At 63.5% G+C, this 17,823-nt stretch overlaps 2 protein-coding genes across 2 annotated transcripts; one reads left to right on the top strand and one right to left on the bottom strand.

The window, feature by feature from the left end:
- Window positions 1-21: 21 nt before the first annotated feature.
- Window positions 22-10,978, top strand: EPHB4 (EPH receptor B4). The gene is made up of 18 exons (XM_062512155.1): window positions 22-119; window positions 517-587; window positions 1,068-1,151; window positions 1,215-1,306; window positions 2,060-2,565; window positions 5,129-5,238; window positions 5,329-5,473; window positions 5,842-5,972; window positions 6,518-6,683; window positions 7,164-7,263; window positions 7,490-7,536; window positions 7,744-7,875; window positions 8,177-8,424; window positions 9,048-9,266; window positions 9,628-9,777; window positions 10,148-10,341; window positions 10,627-10,797; window positions 10,876-10,978. The coding sequence occupies exons 1-18, from the start codon at window positions 68-70 to the stop codon at window positions 10,976-10,978; spliced, it is 2,721 nt and encodes a 906-aa protein (XP_062368139.1). The 5' UTR covers window positions 22-67.
- A 196-nt stretch (window positions 10,979-11,174) lies between these two features.
- On the bottom strand, window positions 11,175-17,440 carry TFR2 (transferrin receptor 2). Its single transcript, XM_062512154.1, has 20 exons — window positions 17,313-17,440; window positions 16,858-16,939; window positions 16,537-16,738; window positions 16,252-16,441; window positions 16,021-16,155; window positions 15,708-15,813; window positions 15,482-15,604; window positions 15,252-15,368; window positions 14,884-15,020; window positions 14,424-14,590; window positions 13,919-14,038; window positions 13,576-13,658; window positions 13,417-13,480; window positions 13,244-13,311; window positions 13,088-13,164; window positions 12,886-12,970; window positions 12,497-12,693; window positions 12,161-12,332; window positions 11,622-12,045; window positions 11,175-11,203 (listed from the first exon to the last, which is right to left on the bottom strand). Exons 1-20 carry the CDS (start codon window positions 17,438-17,440, stop codon window positions 11,175-11,177), a joined length of 2,706 nt encoding a protein of 901 aa, XP_062368138.1.
- Window positions 17,441-17,823: the final 383 nt, after the last annotated feature.

Genomic DNA, 17,823 nt, shown 5'->3' with positions numbered 1-17,823 from the left:
AATTTTTGGAACCCCCTGGACTTTCGGGATTCCGCCCCCCCCTGGATTTTAGGGACCCCCCCCGGCCATGGGGCTGTGGCTGTTGTGGCTCTGGGTCCCCCTGGGGCTGGCGGAGGAGGGTGAGTGACCCCCCCGGGAGGCCCCCCCCGGGAGAATTTGGGATTTCTGGGGGGAATTTTGGGTCCCGAGGAGGGAATTTGGGGTCCCGTCTGTGGATTTGGGGGTCCTGGGATTGGATTTGAGGGTCCCGGGGGGCGGGATTTGGGTGTCCCGGGGATGGATTTGGGGTCCCGGGATTGGATTTGGGGGTCTCGGGAGTGGATTTGGGGTCTCGGGAGTGGATTTGGGGACCCGGGATTGGATTTGTGGGTCCCGGGGGTTGATTTGGCGTCCCGGGGGGTGGATTTGGGGTCCTGGGAAGGAAACTTGGGGATCCCGGGTTTGGATTTGGGGGTCCCGGGGGTGGATTTGGGGTCCCGGGGGTGTCCCCGGTGTTTGACCCCCGTGACCCCCCAGAGACGCTGCTGGACACGCGGCTGGAGACGAGTGACCTGGAGTGGACAGTGCACCCGGAGGGGGAGGGGCAGGTGGGGACAGGGGGGCACTGGGGGATACTGGGGGGGCACTGGGGGCCACTGGGGGATTCTGGGGGGGCACTGGGGGATAGTGGGTGGGCACTGGGGGATACTGGGGGGACACTGGCGGCACTGGAGGGCACTGGGGGGACAGGAGGAGACATGGTGGGGACACGCGGGGGACCCGGGGGGACACGGGGGGGGGGGGGACAGGAGGTCGCCAAGGCCGCTCACCTGTGTGTCCTCCCCGTCCCCTCTGTCCCCCCTGTCCCCCCATCCCCCCCATGTCCTTCTGTCCCCCCCTGTCCCCCCCATGTCCCCTGTCCCCCCTGTCCCCCCTGTCCCCCCCGTCGCTCTGTCCTTCTGTCCCCTCTGTCCCCCCTGCTCCCTCCATCTCCCCCGTTCCCCTGTCCCCCCCCTGTTCCCCCATGTCCCTCTGTCCCCCCCATGTCCCCCTGTCCCCCCCCGCCCCCCGTCCCGGTGTCCCCGCAGTGGGAGGAGCTGAGCGCGCTGGACGCGGAGCTGGGCGGGGCCGTTCGCACCTTTGAGGTGTGCTCGGGGCGGGGGCGAGGCCGGGCCGGGACCCCCCCGGGGGGCCGGGACCCCCCCCAGAACAGCTGGAGCCCTTCCCCCCCCCAGAACAGCTGGCTCCGGTCCCGCTGGGTGCCCCGCGGGGAGGCGACCACGGTGCTGGCTGAGATCCGGTTCACCGTGATGGCGTGTGACAGTCTGGGGGGGACACGGGGGACACGGGAGACACGGGACAGGGACAGTGAGAGCCTGGGGGGGACCCGGAGGACACGGGGGACACGAGACCGTGACAGCCTGGGGGGGACCCGGAGGACACGGGACAGGGACAGCCTGGGGGGGACACGGGGGACCCGGGACAGGGACAGTGACAGCCTGGGGGGGACACGGGGGACACGGGGCAGGGATAGCCTGGGGGGAACACCGGGGCCTGATCGGGCAGTTCTGGACACACCTGGGGTCACACCTGGGGTCACACCTGGATACGACCCTGGATCGGTCCCCGGGCATCCCCCTGGCAACCCCGATCTCCATGGCAACCACCCTGAGGACAGCAGTGTCCATGGCAATGACCTTGACAACCACCTGGATCTCCATGGCAACGACCCCAAACACCCTGATCTCCATGGCAACGACCCCAAACATCCCAATCTCCACGGAAATAACCCCAAACACCCTGATCTCCGTGGCAACGACCCTATGTCATTCCATCTCCATGGCAACGACCCCAAGTCATTCAATCTCCATGGCAACGACCCCAAACCCCTGCATATCCATGGCAACGACCCCAAATCATTCAATCTCCACAGCAACGCCCCCAATCCCCCTGATTCTCGCGGAAACCGCCCCAAACCCCCCGGTTTCCACCAGACCCCCCCTGCCCCCATGCCGTTCCCGCCCCCTCCCCACCTGTTCCACCCCCGGGGCCCCGCCCGGCGCCGCCATCGCCGCAGCCCCCCAGGACCCCCACGTCCCTGCAAGGAAACCTTTGCCGTGTTCTACCACGAGTCCGACGCCGACACCGCCACGGCCACGTCCCCTCCCTGGATGGAGAACCCCTACGTCAAGGTGGACACGGTGGCCGCCGAGCACCTGGCCAGGCCTGGGGGTGGCGGCCACCCCAAGGGCCGGGTGAACCGCAAGGTTCTGCGGCTGGGCCCGCTGAGCCGCGCCGGCTTCTACGTGGCCTTCCAGGACCTGGGGGCCTGCATGGCGCTGCTGTCCGTGCGCCTCTTCTTCCGCCGCTGCCCCGCGGCCACTGCGCGCCTGGCCAGCTTCCCTGCCACTGTCCCGGCCGAGCTGGTGGCCCCCGTGGCCGGGCGGTGCGTGGCCGGAGCGGTGCCGGCCGCCGAGGGGGTGCCCCTGATGTACTGCAGGGAGGACGGGCGGTGGGCAGAGCCCCCCGCGCTGGGGTGTGTCTGTGGGGTCGGGACGGAGCCCGGCGAGGGACAGGGCTGTAGGCGTGAGTTTTGAGGGAGATTTCGGTGTTTTGGGGGTGTTCTGGGTGGTTTTGGAAGGGTTTAAGGTGTTTTGGAATATTTTAGGGTGTGTTGGGGTGTTTTTTGGGTGTTTTGGAATGGTGTAGGGTGTTCTGGAGTGTTTTAGAGTGGTTTAGGGTGTGTTTGGGTGTTTTTTGGGTAGTTTTTTGGGGTGTTTTGGAATGGTGTAGGGTGTTCTGGGGTGTTTTGGAATGGTTTAGGGTGTTTTGGAATGTTTTAGGGTGGTTTTGGGTTTTTTGGGGTGTTTTGGAATGGTGTAGGGTGTTTTAGAATGGCTTAGGGTGTTCTGGGGTGGTTTTGGGTATTTTGGGGTGCGTGTGCGGGGTCGGGATGGAGCCCGGCGAGAGACAGGGCTGCAGGCTTGAGTTTTGGGGGAGATTTCGGTGTTTTTGGGGTGTTCTGGGTGGTTTTGGAAGGGTTTAAGGTGTTTTGGAATATTTTAGGGTGTGTTGGGGTGTTTTTTGGGTGTTTTGGAATGGTGTAGGGTGTTCTGGGGTGTTTTGGAATGGTTTAGGGTGTTTTGGAATGTTTTAGGGTGGTTTGGGGTTTTTTGGGGTGTTTTGGAATGGTGTAGGGTGTTTTAGAATGGCTTAGGGTGTTCTGGGGTGGTTTTGGGTATTTTGGGGTGCGTGTGCGGGGTCGGGATGGAGCCCGGCGAGAGACAGGGCTGCAGGCTTGAGTTTTGGGGGAGATTTCGGTGTTTTTGGGGGTGTTCTGGGTGGTTTTGGAAGGGTTTAAGGTGTTTTGGAATATTTTAGGGTGTGTTGGGGTGTTTTTTGGGTGTTTTGGAATGGTGAAGGGTGTTCTGGAGTGTTATAGAGTGGTTTAGGGTGTTTTTGGGTGTTTTTGTATGTTTTTTGGGGTGTTGTGGAATGGTGTAGGGTGTTCTGGGGTGTTTTGGAATGGTTTAGGGTGTTTTGGGATGTTTTAGGGTGTGTTGGGGTGTTTTTTGGGTAGTTTTTTGGGGTGTTTTGGAATGGTGTAGGGTGTTTTGGGGTGTTTTGGAATGGTTTAGGGTGTGTTTGGGGTGTTTTGGGGTTTTTTTGGGGGTGTTTTGGAACGGTGTAGGGTGTTCTGGGGTGTTTTAGAATGGTTTAGGGTGTTTTGGATGTTTTAGGGTGTTTTTTGGGGTGTTTTTGGGGTGTTTTGGAATGGTGTTGGGTGTTCTGGGGGGTTTTGGAATGGTTTGGGGTCTTTTGGAATGGTGTAGGGTGTTTTAGAATGGTTTAGGGTGTATTTGGGTGGTTTTTGGGGTGTTTTTGGGGGTCTTTTGGAATGGTGTAGGGTGTTTTAGAATGGTTTAGGGTGTTCTGGGGTGGTTTTGGGTGATTTTGGGGTGCGTGTGCGGGGTCGGGACGGAGCCCGGCAAGGGACAGGGCTGCATGCGTGAGTTCTGGGGGAGATTTCGGTGGTTTTGGGGGTGCTTTGGGTGGTTTTGGATGGATTTGCATGTATTTTGGGGTGTTTTGGCATCTTTAGGGGTGTTTGAGGTGTCCGGGGGGGGGGGGGGTCTATGTGGGATTTTTGGGTGTTTTGGGATGTTTTGGGATATTTGGGGGCTCTCTGAAGGGTCTCAGTGCTCTACCCCCGTGTCCCCCCCCTGTCCCCAGCCTGTCCCCCCGAGACATTCAAGGCAGAGCCGGGGGGGGGGTCGGTGCCAGCCTTGCCCCCCCCAGAGCGAAGCCCCCTCCCCTGGAGCCCCCTCCTGTCCCTGCCGGCCCGGATTCCTGCGAGCGCCCGGAGAGGGACCCGGGGAACGCTGCTCCGGTGATTTGGGGGGATTTGGGGTAGATTTGGGGGGATTTGGGGAGATTTGGGTTGATTTGGGGAGATGTGGGGAGTTCGGGGTGATTTGGGGCAGATTTGGGGTGATTTGGAGCAGATTTGGGGAGGTTTTTGAAGCATTTTTGCGTTTTTGGGGAGGAATTTTGGGACATTTTGGAGTGGGAACATGAGGGGTCCTGAGAGAATTTGGGGGTAATTTACTGAGGGGGTAGTGGGGTGCTTGGGGGAATTTGGGGTGTCTGGGAGGGGCAGGGTTTTATGGGAGGTCTTGGGGAGGTTTGAGGAGTCCTGGGGGAAGAATTTGAGGGTCCTGGAAAGGGGAATTTGGGGGGGGGTACCGGGTGAGTTTTGGGGATCCCGATGGTGGGAATTTGGGGGGTTCCCGGGTGGGTTTTTGGGGATCCCGATGGTGGAAATTTGGGCGGGTCCTGGGTGGGTTTTGGGGGACCCGGGGGTCAGAATTTTGGGGGATCCCGAGTGGGTTTCTGGGGATCCCGGGTGGGTTTTGGGGGGTCCCGGGGGTGGAAATTTGGGGCTGTCCCGGGTGGGTTTTTGGGGATCCCGATGGTGGGAATTTGGGAGGGGTCCCGGGTGAGTTTTTGGGGATCCCGGGGCTGGGAGTTTGGAGGGGTCCCGAGTGGGTTTTTGGGGGTCCCGAGGTTGGGAATTTGGGTCTGTCCCGGGTGGGTTTTTAGGGGCTCCCACGGACGAATTTGAGAGTCCCCCCCGATTTCCCCCCAGCTCCCCCCTCGGCCCCCCGCGCCCTGGTAGCCCAGGTGAACGGCTCGGTGGTCCGGTTGTCCTGGAGCCCCCCCCGGGCCGGGGGGGACCGGCCGGACCTGCGGTACCAGGTGGGGTGCCGGGCGTGCCCCCTCCCCCGCGGGGACCCCTCCCCCTGCGGGCCCTGCGGGGCCCTGGCCTGGTCGCCCCCCTCCCCCCAGGGCCTGGTGGTCCCCGGGGTCAGCGTGGCCGGGCTGCGGCCGAGGGTCACCTACAGCTTCAGGGTCAGCGCCCGCAGCGGGGTCACCCCCCCGGGCCCCCCCGAGCCCCCCGCGGCCGAGATCAACGTCACGGCGGGGGCTGATGGTGAGACCCCCGAAAACAGCCCAAAACACAGCCTGAAAACAGACTGGAACGGCCCAAAAAAACCCCACCCGAAAATATCCCCAAAACCAGCCTGAAACCAGACTGGAACAGCCCAAAAAAACACCAAAAAAATACACCCTAAAACACCCTGGAAACGCCCAAAAAGACCACCTCAAAAACCAGCCCAAAACCAGCCTCAAACAGCCCCAAATTCCCCCCAAACCCCCCAAAATTACCCCCAAACCCACCAGAGTTAACCTAAAACTCCCCAAAACACCCCAAAACCAGAGTAAAACCCCCCAAAATCACCCCGAAACCCCCCCAAAATCCCGAGGCTGCCCCTGACCCCTCCCCCCCTGCCTCCCCAGTGCCGCCCCCCGTGTCTGACGTGGTGCGGGTGGGGGGAGGGGCAGGGGGGGTCACCCTGGCCTGGCCCAGCCCCCCCCCGGGCCCCCCCGGCACCCCCATACTGGACTACGAGGTCAAGTACTACGAGAAGGTGAGGAGGAATTTGGGGGGAATTTGGGGGGATTTGGGGAAATTTGGGAGGGAATTTCGGGGTGAATTGGGGGGGATTTGGGGGATTTGGGTAAATTTAGTAGGGATTTGGGAGGATTTGGGGAGGTTTGGGGGCATTTGGGTGGGAATTTGGGGGGATTTGGGTGAGATTTGGGGGATTTGGGGGGAGGTTTGGAGGGATTTCGGGGGACTTGGGGGAGAGGTGTGGGGGGATTTGGGGGAGATTTTGGGGATTTGGGGGGAGGTTTGGGGAAAATTGGGAGGGATTTGGGGGGGATTTTGGGGGGATTTGGGGAGGTTTGGGGAAATTTGGGGGGATTTTGGGGAGTTTTTGGGATTTTTTGGGGGGATTGTGGGGAATCTGGAGGGATTTTTTTGTGTGGGGGGGGATTTGGATTTTTTGGGGGCTTTGGGGGGTGTTTTATTTTCAGGTTTGGTTTTTTTTGTGGGGGTGTGGGATTTGTTGTTTTCTTGTTTTTTTTGTTTTTTTTTTTTTTAATTTCGGGGTTCTGACTCCCCCCGCAGTTGGGGGGCGGGGAGGGGCCCCCCCAGTTCCTGAAGGTTCTGCGGCCGCGGGCGGAGCTGGGGGGGCTGCGCCGGGGGGGCCTGTATGGGGTCAGGGTCCGCGCCCGCTCCGAGGGCGGCTACGGAGACTTTGGGCCCGAGACCACCGTCAGCGCCCCGGGCGGCGGTGAGACCCCAATGACACCCCGAAAAACACCCCGAAAAACAGCCCCAAAACACCCCAAAATCACTCCAAAAACACCCCGAAAACAGCCCAAAACCACCCCGAAAAACAGCTGAAAAACAGCCCAAAGTCACCCCAAAAAATACCCCGAAAACACCCCGAAAAACAGCCCAAAATCACTCTGAAAACACCCCGAAAAAGAGCCCAAAATCACTCCGAAACCACCCCAAAAACAGCCCAAAAACACTCCGATGAACAGCCCAAAATCACCCCAAAACCACCCTGAAAAACAGCCCAAAATCACTCTGATAACACCCGGAAGAACAGCCAAAAAAACACCCTGAAAAAACCCCCCTAAACAGCTCAAAGTCACCCCAAAAATACCCCAAAATCACCCCAAAAACACCCCCAAAAAAGCCTGAAATCACCCCAAAAACCACCCCAAAATCCCCCCAAATCCCCAAATGTTGCTTCTTCCCACAGAGGGGACCCGGGGGGGTCCCGGGGGGGTCGTGGCCGGAGCCGCTGCCCTGGGGGGGCTCCTGGTGCTGGCCCTGCTGGGGGGGGCCCTGGTGTGCCTCAGGTGAGATTTGGGGGATTTGGGAGGGTTTGGGGGATTTGGTTGAGGTTTGGGGGAAATTTGGGGGTGGATTTTGGGGGATGTTGGGGTGGATTTTGGGGTGTGCTTGGGGTGGGTTTCGGGGTGGATTTTGGAGTGGGTTTTGGGGTGTGCTTGGGGTGGGTTTTGGGGTGGGTTTGGGGTGGATTTTGGGGTGGATTTTGGCATCTCCATCCCCCTGTCCCCACAGGCGGGGGCGGCTCCGGGCAGAGAAGCAACGGCACAGCCCCGCCCTTGGTAAGGGGGACCCAAAAAATGTCCCCAAGTGTCCCCAAAATGTCCCCATGGGGATGGGGGGGTGGCAACTGGTGACCCCAGGTGATCCCAAGTGATCCCAGGTGATCCCAGGTGAGCTCGGGTGGCCCCAGAGTGGCCCCAGGTGAGCTCAGGTGAGCCCAGGTGGCCCCAGGTGAGCTCAGGTGACCCCAGGTGAGCTCAGGTGAGCCCAGGTGACCCCCTCAGGTGGGAAGCTCTACATCGACCCCCTGACCTACGAGGACCCCGAGGTGGCCCTGAGGGACTTCACGCAGGAGATCGACGTCACCTGCGTCACCATCGAGGAGGTGATTGGTGCAGGTGAGCCCAGGCACCCCAGCGTGGGAGCATTTGGGGAATTTGGGAGATTTTGGGGTCTCACAGGTGTCCCACCTTCCCCAGGTGAGTTGGGCGAGGTGTGGGTGTTCTTGGGGTGGAATTTGGGGGATTTTGGGGTCTCACAGGTGTCCCACCTTCCCCAGGTGAGTTGGGCGAGGTGTGGGCGTCCTTGGGGCGGATTTTGGGTGGATTTAGGCGGGTTTTGCACAGTCGATTTCCGGGTGACTTTGGGGCAGTTTTTTGGGTTTTCGGGGGTCTCACAGGTACACCCCACCTTCCCCAGGTGAGTTCGGCGAGGTGTGGCGTGGGCGCCTGTCCCTGCCAGGCCAGCCCGAGGCCGAGGTGGCTGTGAAGACACTCAAGGGCGGCGCGGGCGAGCGGCAGCGCCGGGAGTTCCTGCGCGAGGCCGCGCGCATGGGGCAGTTCCGGCACCCCAACGTGGTGCGGCTGCGCGGCGTGGTGAGCGCCGGGCCCCCCGCCATGATCGTCACCGAATTCCTGCTGCACGGAGCACTGGACGCCTTCCTCAGGGTGGGGACAGAGGGGGGGTTGGGGACATTTGGGGAGATTGGGGGGATTGGGGACATTTGCGGACACTGGGGGACACTGGGGACATTAGGGGTATTTGGGGACATTGGGAGGATTGGGGACATTGGGGACATTTTCAGGGAATTGGGGGAATTGGAGACATTGGGGGCATTGGGGACATTTGGGGGGATTGGGGACATTTGGGACATTTGGGGACATTTGGGGACATTGGGGACACTGGGAGAATTGGTGACATTTTGGGAGGATTGGGGACATTGGTGATATTTTGGGGGAATATGGGACAGGGACAGAGGGGGGCATTGGGGACATCTTGGGAGGATTGTGGACACTGCGGACATTGGGGGGATTTGCGGACATTGGGGGAATTGGGGCCATTGGGGATGTTTGGGGACATTTGGGGACACTGGGGCCATTGGGGATATTTTGGGAGGATTGGGGCCATTGGGGACATTTCGGGGGCACTGGGAACACTGGTGACATTTTGGGGACCCTGGTGACACGGGTGACACACTGGTCACTGCCCACCTTCCCCAGACCCAACCCAGGGGACAATTCTCCCCCCTTGTCCTTCATCCCCGACCCTCACTGTCCCCCCGTGTCCCCAGGGTCGCCAGGGCTCGCTGTCCCCTCTCCAGCTGGTGGCCATGCTGCGCGGCATTGCCGCCGGGATGCGCTACCTGGCCGAGGCCGGCTTCGTGCACCGGGACCTGGCTGCGCGCAACATCCTGGTGGACGCGCACCTGGTGTGCAAGGTGTCCGACTTCGGGCTGTCCCGGGCCCTGGATGGGGACAGGGACAGCGACCCCACCTACACCAGCTCCCTGGTGAGACACCTGGGGACGCGGGGGGGGCTCTCACCTGGGCCAGGTGAATTCAGGCAGGTGCAGGAGGGGGGTTTTGGGTGGGTTTAGGTGGTTTTGGGGTGGGTTTCAGGTGTTTCTTTGGGTGGGTTTAGATGGTTTGGGGTGTATATGAGGGGGTCTCACGGGTGTCTCACCTGTCCCAGGTGACTTTGGGCAGGTGTGGATGGGTTTTTTTGGGTGGGTTTAGGTGGTTTGGGGTGTTTTTGAGGGGTCTCACAGGTGTCTCACCTGTCCCGGGCGAATTCAGGGAGGTGTGGGTAGACTTTGGGGTGAATTTCAGTGATTTTTGGGGTCCCCCCGACCCACCTGGCCCCCCGTTCAGGGCGGGAAGATCCCAATCCGCTGGACGGCCCCCGAAGCCATCGCGTTCCGGACGTTCACCTCAGCCAGCGACGCCTGGAGCTACGGGATCGTCATGTGGGAGGTGCTGAGCTTCGGGGAGCGGCCCTACTGGGACATGTCCAACCAGGACGTGAGTCGCCCCCCAAAACAGCACCCCAAAATTGCCTCAAACGCCCCAAAAAAACCCCAAATCTGGCACCCCAACCCCCCCCCCAAGCCCCTGAATGGCACCCCCAGATCCGGCATCCCAAAATTACCCCAAAACTCCTGAATAGCGCCCCCCAGACCCGGCACCCCAAAATTACCCCAAAACTGAATGTCAACCAAAATTCCCCCCAAAATTCCCAAATTCCCTCAAATTCCCCCCAAATTCCCCCCAAAACTGGGTCTGCGAGGAGGTGCTGCCATTCGGGGGCGTGGCCAAGGACAGGAGTGAATCCGGGATCCGGGACCCCCAAATGGCCCCAAAGACTCCTCACCTGTGCCCTCACCTGTGCCAGGTGATCAATGCCATCGAGCAGGATTACCGGCTGCCGCCGCCGCCCCGCTGCCCACCCGCCCTGCACCGCCTGATGCTGGACTGCTGGCAGCGTGAGCGCAGCGCCCGCCCCACCTTCCCTCACCTGGTGCATGCCCTCGACCGCCTCATCCGGCGACCCGAGAGCCTCCGCGTGCCTCCCCCGGACCCGCACAGGTGAGATGGATACACACCTGGGGGGCGTCGTGGGGGTCTTAGCACACCTGGATTGTTTTGGAGCGGGGGTTGTGGGGTGGATGGGGCTGGCACAGAACACCTGGATTCAGCGGGAGTGGGAGGGTCTCAGCACACCTGGATTCATGGGGGGTGGGGGGTCCCAACACACGTGGATTCATGGAGTGGGGTCCCAGAACACCTGGATTTACGGCTGGGGTCCCAGAGCACCTGATTTTGGGGATGGGTCCCCAGGACGTGGCTCTGACCCCCACCCTGTCCCCACAGCTCCTCCCCCCCCTGCCTGGAGCAGCGCAGCCCCCCTGGGGCCAGCCCCGGCCCCACCCCCGGTCCCTCAGTGGGGGAGTGGCTGCGGGGGCTGGGGCTGGGGGGCTACGAGGAACCGTTCCGCAGCGCCGGCGTCACCGGGCTGGAGCTGCTGCCGCGGCTGTGCAGCGAGTACGGGGGTCCGGGGGGGGCACAAGGGGGTCTGGGGGGGCACGGGGACCCCGCGGTGACCCCCGTGTCCCTCCCCAGGGACCTGCTGCGCATGGGGGTGACTTTGGCCGGGCACCAGCAGAGGATCCTGGAGGGAGCCCAGAGCCTGCGGAGCCCCCCCAAAGGGGACCCCCAGTGCTGACTGCGCCCCCCAGTCCCGCCCAGGGCAAGATGGCTGCCGGGGAGCGGTGATAAGGGATGCAAGGGTGGGGGAGCAAGATGGCTGCCGGGACAATATGGCCACAATTCCAATATGGCCACCAGGATAATATGGTGACAATTCCAATATGGCCACCAGGACAATATGGCTGCCATTCCAATGTGGCTCCACTCCCACTTCAATGTGGGTGGGTCTCAGGGGCGGGGCCTGTGAGGGCATGGCAACCAATGGGGGGGTCAGATGAGTGGGTGTGGCCTATTTGGAATGGTCACATGGGCGTGGTCACATGGGCCTGGCCCCTCCCGGTGCTTTTATTGTCCCGTTTTGTCCCAAATTCAGGATTGTGGCCAATAAACATGGCTGATGCAAATAAGGGGCGGGGCTGTGCCCCGAGCTGTCACCCAGCTGTCCCCAAGGTGTCCCCAAAGTGTCTCCGAGGCCACCACCGAGGTCCCCTCTGTCCCAGCGTCCCCTTTGTCCCCAAAGGTCCCCACAGTCCCCAAGTGTCACCAAGGGCCACTCCAACCCTGAGTGTTCCCAAGGTCACCCTTGCTGTCCCCAGGGCCACCCCTCTCCCAGGCATCCCCATAACCCCATGTGTCCTCCCTGTCCCAGCTGTCCCCACGATCCTCCGTGTCCCCAAGGCCACCCCCACAGTCCTCCCCCTTGTCCCCAGTGTCCCCAGCCCCTCTGCGGTCCCCATTGTACCCAAGGCCACCCCTGGCCCCGATGTCCCTGTATCCCTCGGTCCCCCCCATGTCCCCACAGTCCCCGTTGTCCCCAAGGCCACCCCTGTCCCCCAGGTCCCCTCGGTCCCAGCTGTCCCCGGCCAGCGCCCCGGCTGTGCCACGCAAGGTCCAGGCCAGCAGGGCCAGACGCAGCTGCGTGCTGTCCCCTTGTGTCCCCACTGTCCTCATGTCCCCTCGTGTCCCCGCTGTCCCCAGCTCGGCCACCAGCGCTGGCAGCGTGTGACCCCCCCGGCCCAGCAGGATGTGACGGAAGGGGGTGACCAGGGGGGACACGAACGGGGACAGCAGCGACGCCTCGGCCTGGAGGGGACACGGGGGACACAGTCAGGGGTGGGGACAGGGGGACAGGAGGGGACACGGGGGCAGGGAGGGGACAGGGATGGGGAGACACACAGGTGGCACAGGTGCCACTTACGGCCATGAGGCGCGCGTTGAAGCCGCGGTTGAGGCGCTCGTTGGAGCTGTCGGATCCCGACATGTCACGACGGAGCGCGGCGGCCGCGCGCACGACGCCCCCCCTGGCCGAGGACAGGCACTGCAGGGACAGGCCCCGCGCCTGCCGGGCATGCGGGTTATACTGGGGGGTACTGGGTTATACTGGTTAGACTAGGGTTAGCCTGAGTTATATTGGGATGCACTGGTGTGACCAAAAGTGTCCGCCCAGCGCCCTCCCAGTAACTTCCCAGCATCCCCCCAGCTCCCTCCCAGCACGGTACTGGCCCATACTGGTCTGACCTGCAGCGGGGCCAACTGCCGCACCAGCGCATCCCCGAGGGCTCCGGGGTCCAGTGGCAGCCGGGGCTCGTGGCCCAGGCGCAGCAGGAGCTGTGCGGCCACCGCAGCCACCGCCCGGGCCACCGCCGGCAGCCGCCCACGCAGCTGCCCCCCCAGGCGCCCCAAAGTGTCCTCGGGGGTCCCCAGAGCAGCACGGGAGCCACCGGGAGAGGCCTGGCAGGGGACAGGAGGGGACATGTGGGGAGACGGAGAGGACAGAGGGACACGGGGACAGAGGGGACAGAGGGCAGGGAGGGGACACAGCCTAGGACAGGTCCAGGGGGACACAGGGGGGGCACAGGGGACACTCTTGGGGATACTTGGGGAGACGTTTGGGGACATTTGGGGACACTCTCTGGGTCCCACCTCATCGAAGCCGAGCTCCAGCGCCGGGACCCCTGCGGCTGCCGTGAAGGGAAAAGCACCAGAGTCGGGGGACAGGGGGCGGATTCTGTGGGGACACAGGGACAGGTGTGCCCAGGTGTGTCCTCTTATCACCAGCTGTCCCCAGCTGTCCCCAGGTGTGTCCCAGCTGTCCCCAGGTGTGCCCAGGTGTGTCCGCACTCACACATCGCTCTCCCAGCCCCGCCCCGGCCGTGTCAGCTGCTCCAGGAGGCTTTTCCCGCCCTCGTTCGGACTCTCCACCTTTTTTTTTTGGAGGGAGGTCAGGGTTGATGTGGGACCGTGGCTGCCCCTCCCCCACCCCTCCCCGCCCCTCCCCCACCTGCTCCAGCGCACTCTCGACCAGGTTCACCAGGGTGGGGCTGGTCCTGACCACGAACCGATCGCCCCCTGCGTGGGGGAGGGGTCATGGGGAGCCTGGAGGGGTGGGGGAGGGGCGGACACCACCCCCTCCGCCCCCCCCCATAAAAAATCCGGGGAGGGGGAGGGGCGCACCCAGCACGGCCCGGTCCAGGCTGATGTAGGCAGCGACTTTGGTGTGCAGCAGGTCGGGGTAGCCCTGTGGACATCGTGGGGTGGGGGGGGGAGGGAAGGGGGGTTATGGTGGTCACGGTGGTCACCGCGTGGGGAGGGGCGGGGGGGGGTGGCGGTCACCTCCAGCCACTCGGTGGCCCCCAAATGTCCAAACTCGCCCCCATCCCAGCTGACAAACAGCAGCGTCCGGCGGAGCTGGAACCCTGGGGGGGGAGGGGAGGGGGGGATTGAGGGTGGGGTTGGGGCCGGGGGTCTCCCAGGAGGGGGAGGGGTCCTGGTAAACCTCCCCTCCCCCCACCACCCATCTTCAATTTGGACCCCCCCCCCCTCCCCCCCCCCCCGTTGATTCCCTCTAAAATTCTCAATTTGGGATCCCCCCCACCCCGAACCCCAAATTCCCCAATTTCAACCCCTCTCCAAACTGGAGACCCCCCTCAGCCACGCCCCCCAGCCCCGCCCTCACCCTCTCGGCCAATGGCAGCGAAGAACCGGGCGAGCTCCAGCAGGAGGGCGGTGCCCACACCAGAAGCCGCCGCCCCCGGCCCCAACGAATCGCGTTGGGCGCCCACGATGACATAACGGTCTGGGCGGGGCCAGCGTCACAGAGGCCGTGCCCACTTCCAGACGCTGTCCCGCCCACTCTGACCACACCCACAATAATGACCCTGCATTGGCCACGCCCAGTTCCGCCACACCCGAGCCATTCCCAGAATTTGGGGTTGGGTAACCCTGCCCCACTCGGGCCCTGCCCCTCACCGTAACCACGCCTGCATTCTGACCACGCCCATTGACCACACCCAAATTGGTCATACCCACAGTGATTACACCCACAATGATCACACCCCAAATAACCACACCCAAATTGACCACACCCACAATGATTACACACACACACACACACACACACACACACACACACACACCCCCACCCCCCGGTCAGCCCCGCCCCCTTTGGCCCCGCCCCTCACCAGGCTCGAGCCGCCCCTCCAGGGCCCCAAAAACGCTGGTGAGGGTCCCAGGGCGTGTCCCCTCCCCCCTCAGGCTCAGCTGTAGCCGCCGCCCCCCCGGGGGGGGCAGGAACTGCAGGGACCCCCCTGGGATCCAGCGTGGGGGGGCGGGGGGGCCCCCCAAAACCCTGCAATGAGGGGGATGTGTTGGAGAGGATCCCCAAAATCGTGGGATGAAGGAGGAGAGGTTTGGGGTGGTTGGGGGAGGTTTCAGGTTCTGGATTTGAGGGTGGTCCCAGATTTTTGGGTACCAGTTTGGGAAGGCGTCCCAGGTTTTGAGGAAGTGTCCTCGATTTTGGGGAGGTTGATTTTGTGGCGACTTAGAGGAGGTTTTGGGGTAATTTTGGGCAGGTTTTGGAGAGGGTTTTGGGGGGGGGGGGTTGGGATGTTTTGGGGTGATTTTGGGGAGGGGTCCCCTCACCGCAGCAGCCTCGTGGCCGTGTTGGCGCTGATGGGGTGGGCGGGGATCGGGGGCACCCCCGGGGGTGGCCCGGGGGGGGCGCGGCTGCTGAAGGAGGGGAACCCCCGGCTGAAGGGGTCCCCCATACCCTCCTGCACCTGCGGGGACACGTCAGACCTGACCCACATCAAAATACCCCCAGGGACCCCCCGAAAATAACCCCCAAAATATCCCCCAGACCACCACAAAACACCCCCAGACGACCCCAAAATACCCCAACACCCCCTGAAATACCCCCCAGACCCCCTAAATATCCCACGGACCCCCCCCACGCGCCCCCTCGGACCACCCCCAAACCCCCCAAACCTCCCCCCTCCCCCCCCACTCACGTGCACGGTCACAGCCGTGTCCCCCCCCAGCCCGGGGTCCCCCCCAGGCCCGGCCGTGTCCCGGGGGTCCGGGTACAGCAGGACCCCCACGGCCCCTGCCCCCGCTGCGGCTGCCACCTGCGGGAGGGGGGGTGGAGTGAGGGTCACAAATCTCCCCAAGACCCCAAAATTTAGTGTTGGGGTCCCCCTCCCCCTCTGCCCCCCTCCCCCAAATTTGGGGTCCCTCTCACCTTCTGGGCGGGGCTGCCCCTCCCAAGCCGCAGCAGCATGAGGTGACCTCGGGCCGAGACCCCCCGGGCCCGGAGCTCGGCCAGGTCCTGGGGGCGGCCGTAGTGGCCATAGACCAACCCCCCCTACAGCCAGCGGGAGCCAGGGATCAGCAGGGGTCAGCAGGGGTAAGGGGTCAGTGGTCAGTCACTGGTCAGTAATGACCAGTGGTCAGTGGTCAGCACTCACCGTGGCGTTGCCGGACACACTCCAGGCACAGAAAGCTTCGGGGTCCAGCGGGAGCCGCTCCAGCTCCTCCCCCCCCGGCCCCACCCAGCGCAGGGTCACCTCCCCTCTGGGTCAAAGGTCAAAGGTCAGCCTGACCCCGGCCCCACCCACTGCAGGGTCACTTCCTCCTTGGGTCAAAGGTCAGGGGTCACCCCAAAATGACCCCCTGAATTACCTCCGGTGACCACCAGACCCCTCCCCCCCCCATGACCCCCCAATGACTCCTCCCAGACCCCTCCCCCTCCCGGTGACCCACCCGCCCCTCCCCCATTACCGTGTCGGGAGGGGGAGGGGCTGGGGGCGGCTCCAGGCCCGGGTCAGCCCCGCCCCTGCCAGGGCGCTCAGCACTGATTGGGCCAAAGCTCGGCCCCGCCCAGACCCTGCCCCGTGCGGACCCGCGCTGACCTCCCTGTGGGCAGTAATGGTCAGCACTGATCAGTGGTCAGTGGTCACTAATGAGCAGTAGTCAGTGGTCAGTAATGGTCAGTGGTCAGTGGTCACTCACCTGACCCAGGCCTCCACCCTCTCCTCCGCCAGGTGGCGCCGCAGCAGCTCCCGCAGGCTGGGCCGAGGGGGTGGAGCTTCCGCACTGGCCCCGCCCCAAACCCCATCGGGAGTGGAGCCTCCTGGCAGAGGCCCCGCCCCCGAGACCCCGCCCCTGCAGGGGGCGTGTCCAATTCCGGCCACCAAAAGCCCTGGGGGTGGGGCCACAGGGAAGTCACAGAGGGGACACTGGGGGGCACTGTGGGATACTGGGGGGCACTGGGAGACAATGGGGGGGGTCCCATACCCAGTAATAAACCAGTGGCCGAGCCCAGGGCCAGGGTTGCCCAAGGGTGGAGCCAGGGGCGGGTCTGGGGGCGTGATCTGCACTGGGGGCGTGTCCAGGGGCCTGGCAGCTGCACGATTGGCTCCTCCCTCTCCTCCTCGTCCTTGTCCCCCTGCCGGGGGTCCCTGTGCCGGGAATAGGACACGGGACCCCCCCTGGGGGTCTGTGGGCGAGGTCAGGAGTGGGGGGTTCTCCAAAACCAGGCTTCGGGAGTGGTCCAGAGCTCCCAGTTTGGGCGGGGTTTTCCAGACCACCCCCAGTTTTGGGGACGGGGGCCTTTACCCGCACACCGAAGCAGCGCCTGAGCGTCTCCATGGCAACCGGGAGTTTTTTTTCGGGGGGTCCCAACGGATTCTGGGGGGACCTGGGTGAGGTGCGGGAGGGTCCCGGGGCGGGACTCAGAGGGTCCCACAGACATGGTGGAAGGGGGTTCTGGGAGTCCTCGGAGCGTTTTGGGGTGTCCCGGGAGGGTTCTATGGGTCCCCGGGGGCTGCAGTGACTCCCCCCCCTACCCCCCAGGACAGACTTTGCACCCGGCCGAACTTTGCCCCTCCCCCACCCCAAACTTGGGTCCCCAAAACCATCCCGAGGCCCCTCGTAGTGACCCCCAAGCCTCCCAATCCCCCCAAGCCACCCATACACCCAAAATGCTCCCAGAATCCCCCCAAATTTCCCAAAATCTCCCCCCGTCTCTGCTCACTCGTGGCTGCCGGACCCGCTCTGGCCCCGCCCCCTACAGGTGAGAAATGGGGGCGAGGCCTGAGCCGGAATAGGCGTGGCTGGATGATAAAGGGGTGGGGGGGGTTGTGGAAGGGGTGTGGCCAGGAGAGGCCCTGCCCTGGCGCCAGCAGGTCCTGGTGGCCATTGGCGACTGGCCCGGGGGGGTTTGGGGGAGTCTTGGGGAGCTCAAGGAGGGGTTAGGGGAGGTCTTGGGGATCCCCGAATATCCCGAGGGCTTGGGGGCATCCGGGGGATTGAGGGGGGGGTCCCAGGGGGTCTGGGGGGTCAGGAATGTTTGGGGGGGTGCGGCTCAGATGTCCCAGGTTGGGGGTCCCAGGGATTTTTGGGGTGCCGGTTCGGGGGTCCCGTGGATTTTGGGGGTCCCGTGGATTTTGGGGGTCCCGGTTCAGGGGTCTCGGCACAGCAGCCTCGGGGATCTCATAAATACTCTCGTGTTTGCATTAAGTTACATGGGAGGGGTCGGGGGGGGGGGCGCTGTCTCCCCTGAGTGACAGCTGTCAATCAATC

Source organism: Cinclus cinclus, chromosome 34 (assembly GCF_963662255.1).
Source record: "Cinclus cinclus chromosome 34, bCinCin1.1, whole genome shotgun sequence".
NCBI lineage: Eukaryota > Metazoa > Chordata > Aves > Passeriformes > Cinclidae > Cinclus > Cinclus cinclus.
The sequence above is the reverse complement of the archived record's forward strand: the minus strand, read 5'-3'. Positions and strand labels throughout refer to the sequence as shown.

Excerpts from the sequence above, each read along its gene's own strand:
- EPHB4 (XM_062512155.1), top strand. The coding sequence starts at position 68 with ATGGGGCTGTGGCTGTTGTGGCTCTGGGTCCCCCTGGGGCTGGCGGAG. Across the intron at positions 5,239-5,328 it reads GGCCGGACCTGCGGTACCAG|GGCCTGGTGGTCCCCGGGGT; the intron begins GTGGGGTGCCGG and ends CCCTCCCCCCAG. Across the intron at positions 9,267-9,627 it reads CCACCTACACCAGCTCCCTG|GGCGGGAAGATCCCAATCCG; the intron begins GTGAGACACCTG and ends CCCCCCGTTCAG.
- TFR2 (XM_062512154.1), bottom strand. The coding sequence starts at position 17,440 with ATGGCCACCAGGACCTGCTGGCGCCAGGGCAGGGCCTCTCCTGGCCAC. Across the intron at positions 14,039-14,423 it reads GGAGGGGCGGCTCGAGCCTG|ACCGTTATGTCATCGTGGGC; the intron begins GTGAGGGGCGGG and ends GGCCCCGCCCAG. Across the intron at positions 13,165-13,243 it reads TCGAGAGTGCGCTGGAGCAG|GTGGAGAGTCCGAACGAGGG; the intron begins GTGGGGGAGGGG and ends CAAAAAAAAAAG.